Raw genomic sequence first — 16,557 nt, 5'->3', positions numbered from 1 at the left:
ATGACTTGGAGTGTGACTAGGCTAAGAAACCTGTTATTACGGGTCATTGAACTACTTTAGCCGGTAAAACTACATTTTGTTCCTCTTAAATGCCAAGAAAAACAAAAGGGACCATTTAAACCAAATCATGAAACTTCATAGAGCTACAGTGACATTTACCCTAATTTTTAAGCATATTGCAAATAGATTTTGATATATATTTTACCAATAAAAATCGGATACATAAGTGTTTCTCCTTGTTCCAAAAATAATCTAATATTTACTTCAATTCTAATGATGAAAACCACCAAAAACACCGTATATTTCAACATGAATAAAGAAAATTATGATGCAAAATGAAAAAATTAGTTCAAATATATTTTTCTTTTATTAAATATAAAGGGTCTTCTAGAAAAAATGTTATAGTTTCTTTCGATTTTTTTAATTACGGGAAAATGATGAAAACGAAAAATTTGAAGAAATATTAATTTTAAGAAAAATAAGTTTTCTAGATGTTTAATTAGAGTTTATGACGTTTTGTATGATATACGAAGACTGCAATGTTTTTGGTTGGTGATTGTTGAAAATTCTGTAATTTGACACTTTCCATACGGCAGACATGCGCGTTTATTAAGCCTAATTTGAAGAAAAAACAGTCTCGTTCAAACCTTCTAGTCTGTCATAAAAGTCCTAAGACTCACGTTTTCTTATCTCCTTCTTGTTCTTCTTTATACTCCATTTATATACTTGGCAACCAGTTTATAGTTTCTAAACATTTGTTCTTTCATTCTTTCTCCATAAACATCATAGCTTTAATTTGGGGCCCCTTTAATTTAATTTCATTACAATTCGTGGGTTTACACAGCTCCTTTTCTGGGGTTTACCTGTTCATCTTCATCTATTATTTTCTTGGTTTTACTGGGTGCCGAATTCTTGCTTGAGCCCCTTCAATCCGAAGGTGTAAAAAACACCATTCTTTTGTTGTTTCCGATTGATTCTTCATCTGGGTATTTGTAAGAACAAGTTCTACTGAAAGAATTTTCAGTAAAAATGGCCCATGGGAGGAAAAAGAAGGTGCATCTTAGCAAGATGTACTCATTTAGGAGAGGTGCATTCGAAGATGATCATTCACAGATTGGAGGGCCTGGGTTTTCAAGGGTTATTTATTGCAATGAAAATGGTGGATCAGAGGGCGTGATTCAAAATTACGCCGATAATTATGTGAGGTTAACAAAGTACACACCAGTAACATTTCTCCCAAAATCATTGTTTGAACAGTTTAGAAGAGTCGCTAATTTCTACTTTCTTGTTACTGGGATCTTAGCTTTTACACCATTAGCTCCTTATTCACCTGTTAGTGCTGTTCTTCCTCTTATTATCGTCATTGGTGCTACAATGGTGAAAGAAGGGATCGAAGATTGGCAAAGACAACAGCAGGTATGTCCATAAGTTTGAAATTTAGATATTTGATGATTAATTTCATGATATAGAAAGTTAAACCTCATTTAATTTCGAAATTTCAATTCTTTTATCAGGATCATGAGGTTAATAATCGAAAAGTTAAAGTTCATCGTGGTGGTGGAGTTTTCGAATCGAGCCAATGGAAGAAACTAAGAGTGGGTGATATAGTGAAAGTAGAAAAAGACGAATTCTTCCCTGCTGATCTTCTTTTGCTTTCATCAAGCTACGATGACGCAATCTGTTACGTTGAAACGATGAATCTAGATGGCGAAACGAATTTGAAGTTAAAACAATCATTAGACGTAACTTCTTCAATCAACGAAGATTCAAAATTTAACAACTTCAAAGCTACAGTAAGATGCGAAGATCCAAACGCAAGTTTATACACTTTCGTTGGAACAATGATGTTTCAAGAACAACGATATCCACTTTCACCTCAACAGCTTCTTTTACGAGATTCCAAGCTTCGAAACACAGATTACATCTATGGCGCCGTGATCTTCACTGGTCATGACACGAAAGTCATCCAAAATTCAACGGACCCACCTTCAAAAAGAAGCAGAATCGAGAGACGAATGGATAACATCATCTATTTCTTGTTCTTCGTCTTGTTTCTAATGGCTTTTGTAGGATCGATCTATTTCGGGATTGTAACTAGAGACGATTTAGATGGTGATCGAATGAAAAGATGGTATTTAAGACCAGACGATTCTGATATCTTCTTTGATCCCGAACGAGCTCCCATGGCAGCCATCTATCACTTCCTCACAGCAGTGATGCTATACAGCTACTTAATTCCCATCTCTCTGTATGTTTCAATTGAAATGGTGAAAGTATTGCAGACGATTTTCATCAACAACGACATTGATATGTACGATGAAGAATCTGATAAACCCGCCCATGCTAGAACATCAAATTTGACCGAAGAACTTGGTCAAATTGATACAATTTTATCAGATAAAACAGGAACTTTGACAATGAACTCAATGGAGTTCATCAAATGCTCAGTAGCAGGGACAGCTTATGGGCGTAAAGTTACAGAAGTTGAAAGAGCCATGGCTAAAAAATCAGGGTCTCCATTTCGATTTCTTGAAGATGAAAAAGATGCGTTTTCTCATTTATCAGTGAAAGGATACAACTTTGAAGATGAAAGGATTACAAATGGGAGATGGGCTCATGAACCACATTCTGAAGTGATACAAAAGTTTCTTCGATTATTAGCAATTTGTCATACAGCCATACCTGATGTGGATGAAGTAACAGGGAAAGTGACTTATGAAGCTGAGTCACCTGATGAAGCAGCTTTCGTGATTGCAGCTCGAGAACTCGGGTTTCAATTCTATAAAAGGACACACACAAGTGTCTGTTTTATGGAGTTTGATCCTAAATCGAAGACAAATGTCGAAAGGTTTGATCTTATTCTTTTTGTTTTATGGGTAACTTTTATTATCGAATTTAAAGTATACTTATGTTTAATTATTTGTTATTTTACAGATCATATGAACTTTTGAATGTTCTAGAGTTTAATAGTACACGAAAGAGAATGTCTGTTATTATAAGGGATGATGAAGGAAAGCTATTATTACTTTCTAAAGGTGCTGACAGGTTAGTAAACAACTGTCTTTGTTTGTGGAATGTAAGGGTAAAATGGTCATTTACTCTTTTATTCATTTTCTGTTTTATTTTTTTTCAGTGTGATGTTTGAAAGACTATCAAAAAACGGGAGAGAATTCGAAGAGAAAACAAGAGAACATGTGAATGAATATGCGGATGCAGGGTTAAGGACTTTAATACTTGCATATCGTGAACTCAATGACAAAGAATACAAAGAATTCAATGAGAAATTCACAGAAGCTAAAAACTCAGTTAGTGCAGAAAGAGATGATTTGATAAGTGAAGTTACAGATGAGATTGAGAAAGATTTGATACTTCTTGGAGCAACTGCTGTTGAGGATAAACTGCAAAAAGGGGTTCCAGAATGCATTGACAAACTTGCTCAAGCTGGAATCAAGATATGGGTTTTAACTGGTGATAAAATGGAAACAGCCATTAATATAGGGTAAGCTTTTCCTACTTTTATTCATACTCTGTTTGTTGATTTAATATTTTCTTGATCTTCAAAACTTTAACTTTTCATCACTCGTAACGCAATTGAACATAGATATCGAAAATCAGAATATAAATCTTGTCAATTTTGAAGTTAAATAACAAATTTTGTTTTCGCTTTTTGCAGTTTTGCTTGTAGTTTGCTTAGACAAGGAATGAAACAGATAGTAATAACATTGGAGTCGCCGGAAATCATAGAAGCAGAAAAAGCCGGGGATAAAAATGTCATTGCGAAGGTGAATGAGTTTGCTAATCGTTTACATTGTTAACAATTTAGCATTCAAGTACAGAATTAAAGATTTTACCAAATAGTTTCTTGATTGCGAATTACAAAATTGTCCTATAGGTTTCCAAAGCTAGTGTTGAGAAACAGATATCAGAAGGAATGGCTCAGATGAAAGGTTCAAAGTCTGAGGCATATGCTTTGATCATTGATGGAAAATCTCTTGCGTATGCTTTAAACGATGACACAAAAAACGAGTTTTTAGAACTTGCAGTTGGATGTGCCTCTGTTATTTGTTGTCGTTCGTCGCCAAAACAAAAGGCATTGGTTACACGACTTGTTAAAGAGGGAACCGGAAAGACGACATTAGCAATCGGCGATGGAGCTAACGATGTCGGAATGATTCAAGAAGCCGACATCGGAATCGGAATCAGTGGAGTTGAGGGAATGCAGGCGGTTATGTCGAGCGACATCTCAATTGCTCAATTCCGGTTTTTGGAACGATTGCTATTAGTCCACGGACATTGGTCTTACCGAAGAATTTCTTCAATGGTAAGAATTCTGTAATTTCCCCAAATTTGATGCACAAGGGTATGTCGTATATTGAATATTTGATTGATTTTCTTGGTTTAATTTTTGCAGATATGCTATTTTTTCTATAAAAACATCGTATTTGGAACCACGATTTTCTTGTATGAAGCTTATGCATCATTCTCAGCTCAACCTGCGTATAATGATTGGTATTTGTCTCTTTACAATGTCTTCTTCACATCGCTTCCTGTCATTGCATTGGGAGTATTTGATCAAGATGTATCTTCTCGATTTTGTCTCAAGGTATTGAAAATTCAAATATTGTATCTTTTTTATTTAATGGATTTAATGGAGACAAGACTTATTAGGGTTTTTTTTTTTTTTTTTTTCTTTTTTGACTTAATGGGCTTAATGAGTTAAGTATTTAATCTGGACAACTATACATGACTCTTTCTTTTTGACTTAATGGCTAAACCAAAAAAAAAAACATGACTTAATCTATTGAGGCACTAACATTTAGCTATTTGCCTTTCATTTTTCCTCCCGACTACTCATGTTATAACTGATGAATATTGTTAAAATAAATTGTTTGTTGGAATGTAAGGGTAAAATGGTCATTTAGTCTTGTTCAGGCACTTTAACGGTTTATTCAATCTAAAAAAGAAACATATTATATGTATACATATACATATACAACATTTTATCCAGACATCATTATCCATTCAGCCACTTTATCCGATAAACTATATTTGTATGTTACTTATTGAGTTGATACAAAATGAAATACTTACTAGATAAACTTAGGGAAATTCCCCCTTAAGTCCTAACTTTTTGCATAATTTTATTAAATATTTATTAAACATCATTTTATTCTTTTTACAGTTCCCTTTGCTATACCAAGAAGGTGTACAAAACACACTCTTCAGATGGCGTAGAATCTTCAGCTGGATGCTCAACGGGCTAATAAGTGGCATAATCATATTTTTCCTCTGTATCACAGCCTTAAACCCCGAATCATACAACAAAAATGGAAAAACAGCTGGGATGGAGATTGTGGGGGCCACATTGTACACATGCATCGTATGGGTAGTCAACTGCCAGATGGCATTAGCCGTTAGTTACTTCACCTTAATCCAACACATCTTCATCTGGGGAGGTGTGCTCCTGTGGTACCTCTTCCTGTTAGCTTATGGTGCACTCCCAGCCTCCATTTCAACTACTGCATATGAAGTCTTTGTGGAAACACTTGCACCTTCTCCTTCGTATTGGGTTGTGACTCTTTTTGTAGTGATTGCTTCTTTGATACCGTATTTTAGTATTAAGGCGATTCAAATGAGGTTCTTTCCGGGGTACCATGGAATGGTGCAATGGATAAGGCATGAAGGTCATGGTGAAGATCCTGAGTATTGTAATATGGTTAGACAAAGGTCGATAAGGCCAAGGATGACTGTGGGGTTGACTGCTCGTTCGGTAGCAAGAGATAATAATTTGTATAATTTGGATCGTCATCTTGAGAGATGATTTTGGGGTACATAATGTATTTTGATTTAGATTGTTGTTTGTACATTGTAAATTTGGATAGTGGATGTATAGGGTTATAGAAATTAATTATTTTATTTAATATTTGTTGTATAATAAAAACAATTTTTAGTTGTAAAATTTCAGCCTTTTGGATGTCCATTCATAAATCGGTGTCATTATTAAGTGAATCTTGAAATTGAAACGATTTTTAGTATCCGTAGACATGTGGTGTATGTTGGCTTTTGATCGAGCATATAATTATGTCTTGATCTAGTCAAACACTAATCTAAACGAAGTAGACATAAAGACTGCTATAAGATGCTATATGAAACTTGGTAATGAACAAATACAACCAATATTGAAATTTGTTCCTATAATTTTTGGCGTATCGTATCGGTCGGTTGGGCCTTTGACAAACTAGATAGATTTGAGCATTGATGATCTTATTTATATTCATATATCAAGAAACCAGTATTGAATCTATATGAGAAGGATTCGATCCATGTTTCATGTTCAATGATATAAGAATAAAGGGATATAAAAAGTACAAGTCATTTACCATTAAGAGTTGATAGAAGCTTTATGGAGACAAACATTTGTGTTTGGTTAGGGGAAACATAGTTTTGCAAGACGTTTATCACTATAGGTGCAATTGACCTTCTCTTTCCCTAGCACAAGTGAGCCGTATGGAAATAATATACAATAAACAAGAAATATGTTGTATTGCTAAGTAAATATGAACTTGTGAGTCACAAACTAAAGAGCATTATAAATGACTTGTAGTTGCAAAAAGTAAGACATCATTGGTATCCCTTAGTAGTTCCCCTATATGACATGGATGAACATGGACAAGAAGTTGGAAAACCAAAAGATTAGGTTCACCTATGTTATAAGTTGAGAATGTGGAGAGAAATGTACAACTTTAGGATTGACTAATCAATGGTAGGGATATGTGACCTAAGTTTGATTGCCTAACTACATTCACATCTCCTAAACATCACAACATTGTAAAAGTTTATTTATCATCATCTTAATACTAAGACAGTATTTCATGGTTAATGATGTACTATGTATATATAAGGTTGGGAGATCGAAGAAGAGGAGTATGGTGATGATGAAACTGCTACCCAAGGTCGTTGGACTATAAGTCAAGCCACTAAACTTTTAATTAAGTTCATCATCGTTATATGTAGCAAGTGACATAACAAAGGACACAACTCAAGGAGTTGCAAGGGGCAAGGAAGACCAAATGATAAAGAAAGAGGATCCAGATAAGAGAGGAACCATGGCAGTTAGGTTTGGTGGGATGTAGTTTAGGTCTAAGACAATGTTTGGGTTTTAACTTTGGTTTTTGTGTGTTTAATTTAGACAATGGTGTTGGTATTTAAATTAGGTTTAGTATGATGGTTTGATATAATAGTTAACTTACTGAATATTGGATTAAACACATTAGCAACTATGCCTTTTTGGCTGGATGGTTAACTTAAAATTATGGTATGTTTTGGTCAACATCATGTTTGTTTTCATTGCATTGTATGTTTAGTAACCTTAGTTTTTACAATCAAACCGCAATAGGCTTTTTACATTCCTAATTGGAAATGGTCAACACAAACACTATGCTTTCTAATTCTTTAGTGTCTATGCAATTTATGGTCAATTTTTAAGTTTTTTTTGAAATGGTCATAATACTCACATTGTGGTAACACCAATTACATACAAGTTTAGAAAATTGCTAGGAAAGATCAATACTTTAACAAGTAACAACCAAAAATACATTCCACTTAATACCAAAATAAAGCACCATAACAATAATTACATTTTTTACTGATCAAGACAATACGAAAGTCTACAAAAACCACAATTCCAACCAAAAACCTAAAAAAACCCACGTATGCCTGCATATTTTTCAAAAAAAAAAAAAACAAAGAATAAAACAACCTAGGAACCCGAACATTACATGGTTATCACCCTAAAAATAAGTACGTGATTAGTTTGGTTTATGATTTTTTATTCATTTACACAATGTCTTGAGTGTTTTAAGGAAAGAAAGGGAAGCACAAGAGAGGAAAATTGTGTTATTGAGTTTTCTTTTACACCCTGTTCGTGAGTTCAACCTAATGAGAGAAAGGAAAGAAAATGAGTGGAAATGAAAAGAAAATAAAAAAAAAATTGGTGTTCCAGAGTTTCATTAAAGGAGGGAAATGGAAGGAAGTTGAGGGAAATGAGAGAATCACTTTCCTTCCTAACTTTCCTTCCGATTTGGGAGGATTTGGAAAGAAAGAACAAAATGTTTAATTTTTCTTCCACTTCTCTCCAACTCGGGAACACAAAAGAAAATTTTGTTTTCCTTTCCTTTTTCTTCTTTTCTCTCATGACTTTCTTTTCTTCTCTTCTTTTCTTTTGTTAAACTTGGGAACGAGGCGTTACGGAGAGGAAGGAAATGAAAGAAATTAAAATGTCGTCTTGAGTTTCATTTACAAACTTTTGTTGAGTTTTTTAAGGAAGAAAATGGACAGAAAAAAGAAAAAAAAAACTTTATTCTTTAGTGTTTTTTAAGAAGAGGAAGGGAAAAAATAATAAAGTTTGTTTTGGAGTTTTATTTAAGAAGAAGAAGAAAATAAAAGAAAAGTTAACTTTTTTTTTCCCACTTACTACTCACATTATGGTAATACTACTAACATACAAGTTTAGAAAATTCCTAGGAAAAATCAATACTTTAACAACCAAAAATACATTCCACTTAATATCAAAATAAAACATCATAATAACAATTAGGCCATCCGGTATGGAAGACAAAACCACACGTGAAGGTTGATGTGACATCTCTGTCCACACGTGAACACTGTCCCCAAGGAGTGTGGGTGCGTTGTGGCGTGACCGGCTCCACGGGTGAAGACAACCAATGAGGGAATAGCTTTGCAAACAACCAATGGGATTCGTTTATTCCACATGACAGGGCGGTCCAAACATATAGGGCCAGAGCGAAAAGAAAAAAAAAGGACCCTCAAAGACAAATATAATAAATATTCAAAAAAAATATATCATTTACTCTTCACTATAGGCGTGTTTAATTTGCAACAATAACCAAACCAAATTGTTTATCTTTTGAACTAATTTGAGTTTGAACCAACTTTAGGCCCTAAAAACATTTAGGTAATATATATATATATACATTATATAGCCCAGAAATTTTGTGCCCCTGAAGATGTGGGCCCTAGACGGTCGCCCACCGTCTGGCCTTGCCAAAAGGTCAAATGGTCATTGTTCACCAAGGAAGGTGCCGTAAATTCTTGAATGAGGCTCGGCGGAAAAAAAAAGTTACATAAATAAAGGGTGGTGCAAAAACAAGAAAGAAAAAGAAAAGAGGCCACGACCAAAGAGAAGAAAAGAGGCAAAATAAGGTTTAAATTACAAAGATTGGGCTTAATTAAATTCAAATGGGCTAGACATATTTTTGTGGGTTTGAATGGTTTTGTTAATATTCTTGTTCTAGTAAATAAATATGTTTATTTTTGTTTTGACAAAAGTCATTATATTAGAACTTCTTAATATTATAATATTATATGTCCTTTATCATATCATTTGTCAATATATTAATTATTCATTTCGAATTTCAAATTTTAAATTTCTCATCTTAATTACATTAAATTTTAAATTTCAAAATTTAAAATTTTTCACTTTAATTATATTAAATTAATAACATTAGACTAAAAAATAAAATAAAATTAATACAGATTATAAAGTGATATAACTTCACGTATTTATTTAAATCACTGATTATAATTTTATATAACTAAAAAAACTACATCTTAAGTAATAATTTATTTAAAATAATTGATTAACAATTTTGATTTTTTAATATGAAAGTTTAATTAATTTTATAACCGTGGTTCTCACAGGTTATAAACTAGTGGAATATATACATATGTGTGTTTATATAATTTTAAAAACGATTAAAAAATTTTATTTATTTTTTAAAATTATGTTTCGTTTATTTAATTTAAGTAAGAAAAAAGTATAAATAATATGGAGTGGTAACCACATTATTTATAAATGTTATTAATTGTTATAAATTATGTTTTTTTTTTTTTTTAAATTTAATGTACTTTTTGTTTATAAAATATTTTTTATGTTTAATAATTATATTTTTTATTTAATATAGTCAACAAAAAAATGAAAAATAAAAAGATAAATAAAATGTAATTGTAACCATTTCCAAAGGCTAGTGGTTTGGTAGTAAACATGTAGGGAGCTGACATAACGCTGAGTTGGCAGCACTTTTCTAATGGATTGGTGGTGACCTACCCCTTAGCCTTACATTTCTTACTGATCAAAACAATATGATCTAAGAAACCCCAATTCCAACCAAAAACCTAGAAAAAAACCACATATTCCTGCACATTTTTTAAAATTTAAAGAAAAAAACAAAGAAGAAGAAAACCCAGGAACCCGAACATTACACGAATAAGTATGTGATTAGTTTGGTCTATGATTTTTTTATTCATTTACGCATTGTCTTGAGTTTTTTAAGAAAAGAAAGGGTAGCACAAGAGAGGAAAATTGTATTCTTGAGTTTTCTTTTTAAGAAGGAAAATGAAAGAAATTATAATGTCTTTTTGAGTTTTTTTACAAATTGTTATTGTTATTAAGTTTTTTTAAGAAGAAAATGGAAAGGAAAAAGAAAAAAAAACCTTTTATTCTCAATACCTTCTCCTCAATTTTAAACCCAACGGGGTGTAAATACAAACAAACCTGAAATGTTTTTTTTTTTTAAATTTAAACCCCGAACAATTGAAAATCAAAACACCATCACCATATAAGCGAACAAGAAGATGATGCTATTAACCCACAACATTCTCAAATCGCAAATCAAGGGACTAGCAAACAACTACCCTCTCAAAATCGAAGTCAAAAAAGTCATCGTAATGGAAGAAAGATTCGACCCTGATTATCCCAAGCGAACATTCTACAATATCAATTGGGAAGCCCTAGTCTATGCTTTCAAAGATGTTGGGATACACCAAGCTCCCTGAAGAACGTCTTGACGCGTCTGTAATCGATTCCAAAGAGTTTTTAAAGATTCCACGATTACACTCCTTGAGCATCACCTCGAGAAAGGCGCATTGATTTGCCCGAAGACTGGTCGCTGGTTCCCTCTGGAGAGAGGGACACCTAATATGGCTCCACGTGAAGTTGAGGTGCGATTAACAATTTTTGTTATGGTTTATCATTTTTATGAAAATTTGCTGATTTGAAGATTAGGGCTCTTAATCTATAATTCTCCCCCTCTTTTGCTATTAATTTAAGGTTCTTTGAACACGTGTCATGAAATTTACTTATTCTAAAAATCTGTTTTGCTACATCTGCATTCAAGTATAAGACCGAACGGAGCCAGTGCGGGAAGGAGGGGCGGGGCGTTTCCCGCTCCGATGAATACTGCACCAGGGGTGCGGGAAGCGCTGCCCGGGGAGGAGGTGGGGGGAGGGTTTGCTGTGTTCTCGCTCCGATGGGGATTGGATAGAATTTTTTTTTGAAAACAACCGTTAAAAAATGGTAAATTTTGATTTTTTTTTTCTCCTTTTCTTATTTCCAACGGCTATATGATTTAAAATGTATTTTTTTACCCTCTACAACCTCTATAAATACCGATACTCATTTACTTTCAATCAAACCTTAACCTCTATTTTCTTCAAAATAAAAATGAATCCCAACAATCAAACCCTAACAACAAAATAAACGTTAGATGCAACATTCAAACACAGATCCATCAACCATCAGGGACACATACACACAACAAAGAGATAATACAAATACTTTACAATATACACACATAGTTTAATAGGTCTTATAGACACATAGTTTGAAAACCTCATAGTTTATGTATCCATTCAACACTAGTTAAATAAGTCATATACCTGGAAATCGAATCCAATTTTTCCAAGTGCTAAAATCGATCAAATCAAGAACCTATTCAAAATAAACCTTTAATCATAAACTTGAAGAAAAAAGAATATTATAAGTAGATCTAAATCCAAGAAAAAAACGACATACACACTGATTTAGATAGAGGCCATCAATTACAGCTAATCCCAAGCCAGAGGTAGAAGGCCAGAGGTCGAAATAGAAGCAGACACCATAGGGACCATCGATTTCACTAATTTTTTAGGAACTTTGGCTAGGGTTTTTCTAACGATGAAAGGAGAGAGGATCTCAGTGTGAAGAAGGTAGTGGAAGAGGTGATGGTGCTTCGTCATGGCAGATTGGGTAGGTATCAGTGTGTCGACAACTGGTATTGACTCCGGCTAAGATTGAAAATGTTGAATAGGAAGAGATGGTGGAGATATGAAGTGAGCAAAATTTCTTGGTCGTAGGGGCAAAGGGTGTTGTATCGATTGTTAGCTTTTGATTGAAAGAGAGAGAGAGAGAGAGAGAGAGAGAGAGAGAGAAAGGGGTTTAGACGAACAAGAATGACGATTCGTGTTCTTTCGGTTTAAATCGTTAGATGAAAGCAACAGATCAACGGCTAATAGGGTGATCCGTGTGGTTTCTTGTAACTGGTGAACATTTTTGTAAGTTCAGCTTTTGTGTAACCAAGCCACTCTTAAAATTAAGTTTGTTTTCATTTTGATTGGTTGATTGGTATTCACACGGATCACTATCTTACCCTTTAATTTTTCATTCAAAGGTTGATATCTCTTCTCCTTGTTTTTAAGATAAAAGTCTTAAAATTTATGGAGCCTACATTTATAAATGCATTATAAAGTAGTATATATATATATATATATATATATATATATATATATATATATATATATATATATATATATATATATATATATCAGACGAATACCCGCACGTTGTGCATAATACAACAATATATTTGAAATCTTTACAAATATATGTTTTTTAAATATATCAATGACATTATTAGCTCTTATATAATAAATCTTACAAAAAATTGGTATAAACATTATTTGTTTTGAGTTATATGATAATGTATACATCTTTTAAAATTCTATAATCTCCATTATCTCAATTGCCTCTATATGTGGGTTGCACATGAAGAAATTTATATATAATATATGGTTTAATGATATTTATAGTTGTTGTTATGATTAATTGATTGTAAAAAGTTTATTTGTTTAAGATTTTAATTTTTATCATTGTAATTATTTAAAAATCGAACTTTTTTTGTTTTTAAAGGTAACAATATAATTTTTGTATATTATGTTACTTTTAACTATTGTTATTATAAGTTATTTAAAATAATGTATTTGGAAACTCTTAATTATGTTAATTTGGTTTAAGAAGTTTAACTTTTTTAAAATTTATTTGATGAATATTGTTAGTTTCTTTTATTGTAATTATTTAAAACAATAAATATTGTTTTGATTTTTAAAGATAACATTATAATTTTTTTATATAATATCTTGAACTATTCTTGTTGTATGTTATTTTAAGCTATTTATTAGGAAATTCTTAATGATTATAAAAAATAGTTTCATGTTTTTTTTTGTTAATTTAGAATTACAATTTAGGTTTAACACTATATTTTATAACTTTTAACTATTTATAAAATAGTCTTTTGATTTTTTGCAAATTTAACTGGAATTTTGATTTAAGTTAATCGTATTATATTGAAGTTAATAATTTAATTATTTTGCATAAAATCATAAATTATACAAAATTTATGACATTAAATTGACAATTGCTCATACGACAACATATCTAAACTAATAAGTTAACTATAATACGTTAAAAAGTTCAGAGAAATTAAATATCTTCCTACATTTTGTTCATACTTTTCTTCCTAGTATTTAAGATGATCACAAGTACATAAATTTAATATTCCAATAAAATTTAAATTAAATTGAATAACACTTGTTACCATCTAAAATAGGTAGGAAGATAGTAGACATAAAAAATAAGAGAATATTTAATTTCCCAAAAGTTAAAATTATAATTTTATAAATAAAAATAAAATATGATATTTTAATATTGTAGTTTAGTTAATTTATGATTAGAATTTATGTTTTGTATTAATTTAACATAATTAACTAATTTATAATAGTTATTAGAAAGAAAATTCAAAATCTTGGAGATTTCAAATATATGTGGTGTAAATAAAAATAGATCTTTTGTAAGTATATATAGATATAAATAGATATAGATAGATATAAATATAAATAATTATAGATATAGATATAAATTGTTGTAGATGGTTTTATAATTGACCGATTATAATTAATATAAATAATTATATAGTAAAATGTATAAAATAAAAAAAAACTAATATTCATTGAAAATTAACATAGGAATAAAAAGCAAAAATAAAACATCAAATCATAATCTCCTTTTTTTTTTTTTTTTTTTTTTTTACTTTTCGCAAATAAGTTTATCTGGATAAGATATCCGATAAATAAAAAGATAGAGATCCAATCATAGAATTTTACAAGGATTGCATTATGTATATAAATTTTATCTAACAATTTTTGGTAAATTTAGTTGTAGTTTGAAGCTTTAGATTTTATTTTTATATAAATATTCTGTAAAAATATTTTTTAACTTTTAAACGTGTAAAACAAAAATAAAAACTCCGAAAAGCTAACATCTTCTTGTTTGATTCAAGTATTTTTTTTATTTAAAACAAAAGCTAAAATAAAATCTTCTACCATCAAATAAAACTTTTTCTTAAAAACTACAAGTTAAAAGCACTAAGAAGCTCTCACAAGCTCCATGTAGAACACGCAACAGACAGAGATGCACAAAGCATTACAAGAAGATCCAATGTGTAATAGAATTTAACAAACTAACAGAAATTTAGTAAACCCTATCAAAGAGCCCAATAAATAGAAACAATTAAACCTTAGATAAACTATAACAAGAAGGTCCGATTAACAATTAGTACCAATTATTAAACCTAAAAAGCAATTATTACTTTTTTTTTGGAAGATTAGTGGTGGGACTTAGAGTCTGGGGTCCAATGACCCGTGGCCATATATAGATTCGCCGATCGTTAGACACGAAGGCGTAGATGGTGGGGTTGGTACTTGGTAGCGACAATGAAAACTAAAGTTTACCTTATGTTTGAGTCATATCATATTATCATGAATATTTCAAAAGTTAATAAAAAGAAAAATACTACTATCATTGCAAAACTAGATTAGTTAAAATGAAGAAAATTTAATAATCGTCCCAACATATTTTCCAATAAATATTTTGTTGATTTTTAGTTAATGTACTTTGTAAATACTAAATCAGTAAATAGTTAATTAATATTACTTTATTTTGTTAATTAACAAGGAATATATTTTTGTAAACATATATTGCCTAGATATGTAAAAAATATAACAACCTAAATGGAAGGAAGAAAAAAATATACTTATAACTTTATTCTATTAGAGAATTGACAGCTTAACTAGTACGAAATTAATTATTTAATAAAAACTTCGATAATCAACCACATGTAGTAATCTATAACAATAGTAATAAAATGTAGTGAATAAAAAAAACATTTACGTAGCGAGGTGGTAGCTTCTATTATACAATAGAATATACAAGAGGGTATCTTTCTGCATGGAACAAAATACAATGAATTTAAAAAAAGAAAAAGAAGAAAAAATACAATGAATTACTATAGTCAAATTCTGTCAGCAAATATATTATATTCTATCATTTCCTTTGTTGGCTGGTCAACAAAGATACGCCATCAGTCGCCCCAGCACCCCATTGGGTAGCCCCTCCATATCTATATATAACTATATCATATATGTATGAATCAATATATCTGTACATCCATAACACTTCTCTCGACAATATCATTTAGAAACATGTTTCCTGAATCAAAAATTTCATCTTATGTTGTATCAATCGCTACTTATTTGATATGGGCATGGGATTTCTTGACTCATCTTTCTTTCTATCAGCAAAGAGTACAACTTGATCAGGTCGTCGGAAACCATCATCAGCTCGGAGCTACACAGTTTCACCAGAAGATGAGCTCGGAGGAGTCTGTGGAATGCGCTGTGTGCTTGTCCAAGATAGAAGAAGATGACGAGATTAGAGTGCTGAGATGTGATCATCTTTTTCACAAAGGATGCTTGGATCGTTGTATTGAATATAAGCACACCGCATGCCCTTTGTGCCGTGATATTTTAGCTGGGCCACGGATGGTTTGTGAGCTTGGTCGTGAACTACTTGTTTTCGCTTTCTGTTCGAATAATAGTTCTAGTGATGATGATTTTGACAGATGGTGGATCCGGTAAATCATGTGTATATATGCATGAATGATTTACATGAGAATTCTTTGAATATTTGAGCCATTGTTTGTAATCATTGGCAATATTTAGCTCACAAAGTAGTAAAGTTACTATATGGACTCTATTATTATTGAGTCTTATTTGTATATGGGTTTGAGTCACCTGAATGAAATATCTCTGTACGTTGAATTAAATGAAAGTAAACAAATGTACAAATTAATGATCATACCAGAGGCAACTTCATTTTTGATTGCTTGATTACCTAACTATAATTACTAGAAAAAAGGTCATTTTTGATTGCTTGATTACCTAACTATAATTACTAGAAAAAAGGTCTTCCTTGACAGACAATGTCGGTCATAAATGTCTATACATGACAGACAAATGTCTGTTATTAAAAGTCATGTCATAAAGGAAAATGACAGATATTTTGTCAATCAAAAATTTACGACAGACTTTTATGACTAACAATTAAGA

The 16,557-nt window shown here is 31.4% G+C and overlaps 2 protein-coding genes across 2 annotated transcripts; both read left to right on the top strand.

Annotated features, from left to right (window-relative positions):
* The first annotated feature begins 598 nt into the window (after positions 1-598).
* Positions 599-5,988, top strand: LOC111896432 (putative phospholipid-transporting ATPase 9). The gene is made up of 8 exons (XM_023892420.3): positions 599-1,416; positions 1,515-2,848; positions 2,935-3,045; positions 3,134-3,499; positions 3,674-3,782; positions 3,893-4,321; positions 4,412-4,603; positions 5,183-5,988. Exons 1-8 carry the CDS (start codon positions 1,030-1,032, stop codon positions 5,819-5,821), a joined length of 3,567 nt encoding a protein of 1,188 aa, XP_023748188.1. The 5' UTR covers positions 599-1,029; the 3' UTR covers positions 5,822-5,988.
* A 9,663-nt stretch (positions 5,989-15,651) lies between these two features.
* LOC111896456 (brassinosteroid-responsive RING protein 1) lies at positions 15,652-16,086 on the top strand. Its single transcript, XM_023892446.1, has one exon. The coding sequence runs from the start codon at positions 15,652-15,654 to the stop codon at positions 16,084-16,086; it is 435 nt and encodes a 144-aa protein (XP_023748214.1).
* The last annotated feature ends 471 nt before the right edge of the window (positions 16,087-16,557 follow it).

The sequence above is a fragment of the Lactuca sativa genome, chromosome 4 (genome assembly GCF_002870075.4).
Source record: "Lactuca sativa cultivar Salinas chromosome 4, Lsat_Salinas_v11, whole genome shotgun sequence".
Classification (NCBI taxonomy): Eukaryota; Viridiplantae; Streptophyta; class Magnoliopsida; order Asterales; family Asteraceae; genus Lactuca; species Lactuca sativa.
Note: the sequence above shows the minus strand (reverse complement) of the source record. Positions and strands in the feature narration are given on the sequence as shown.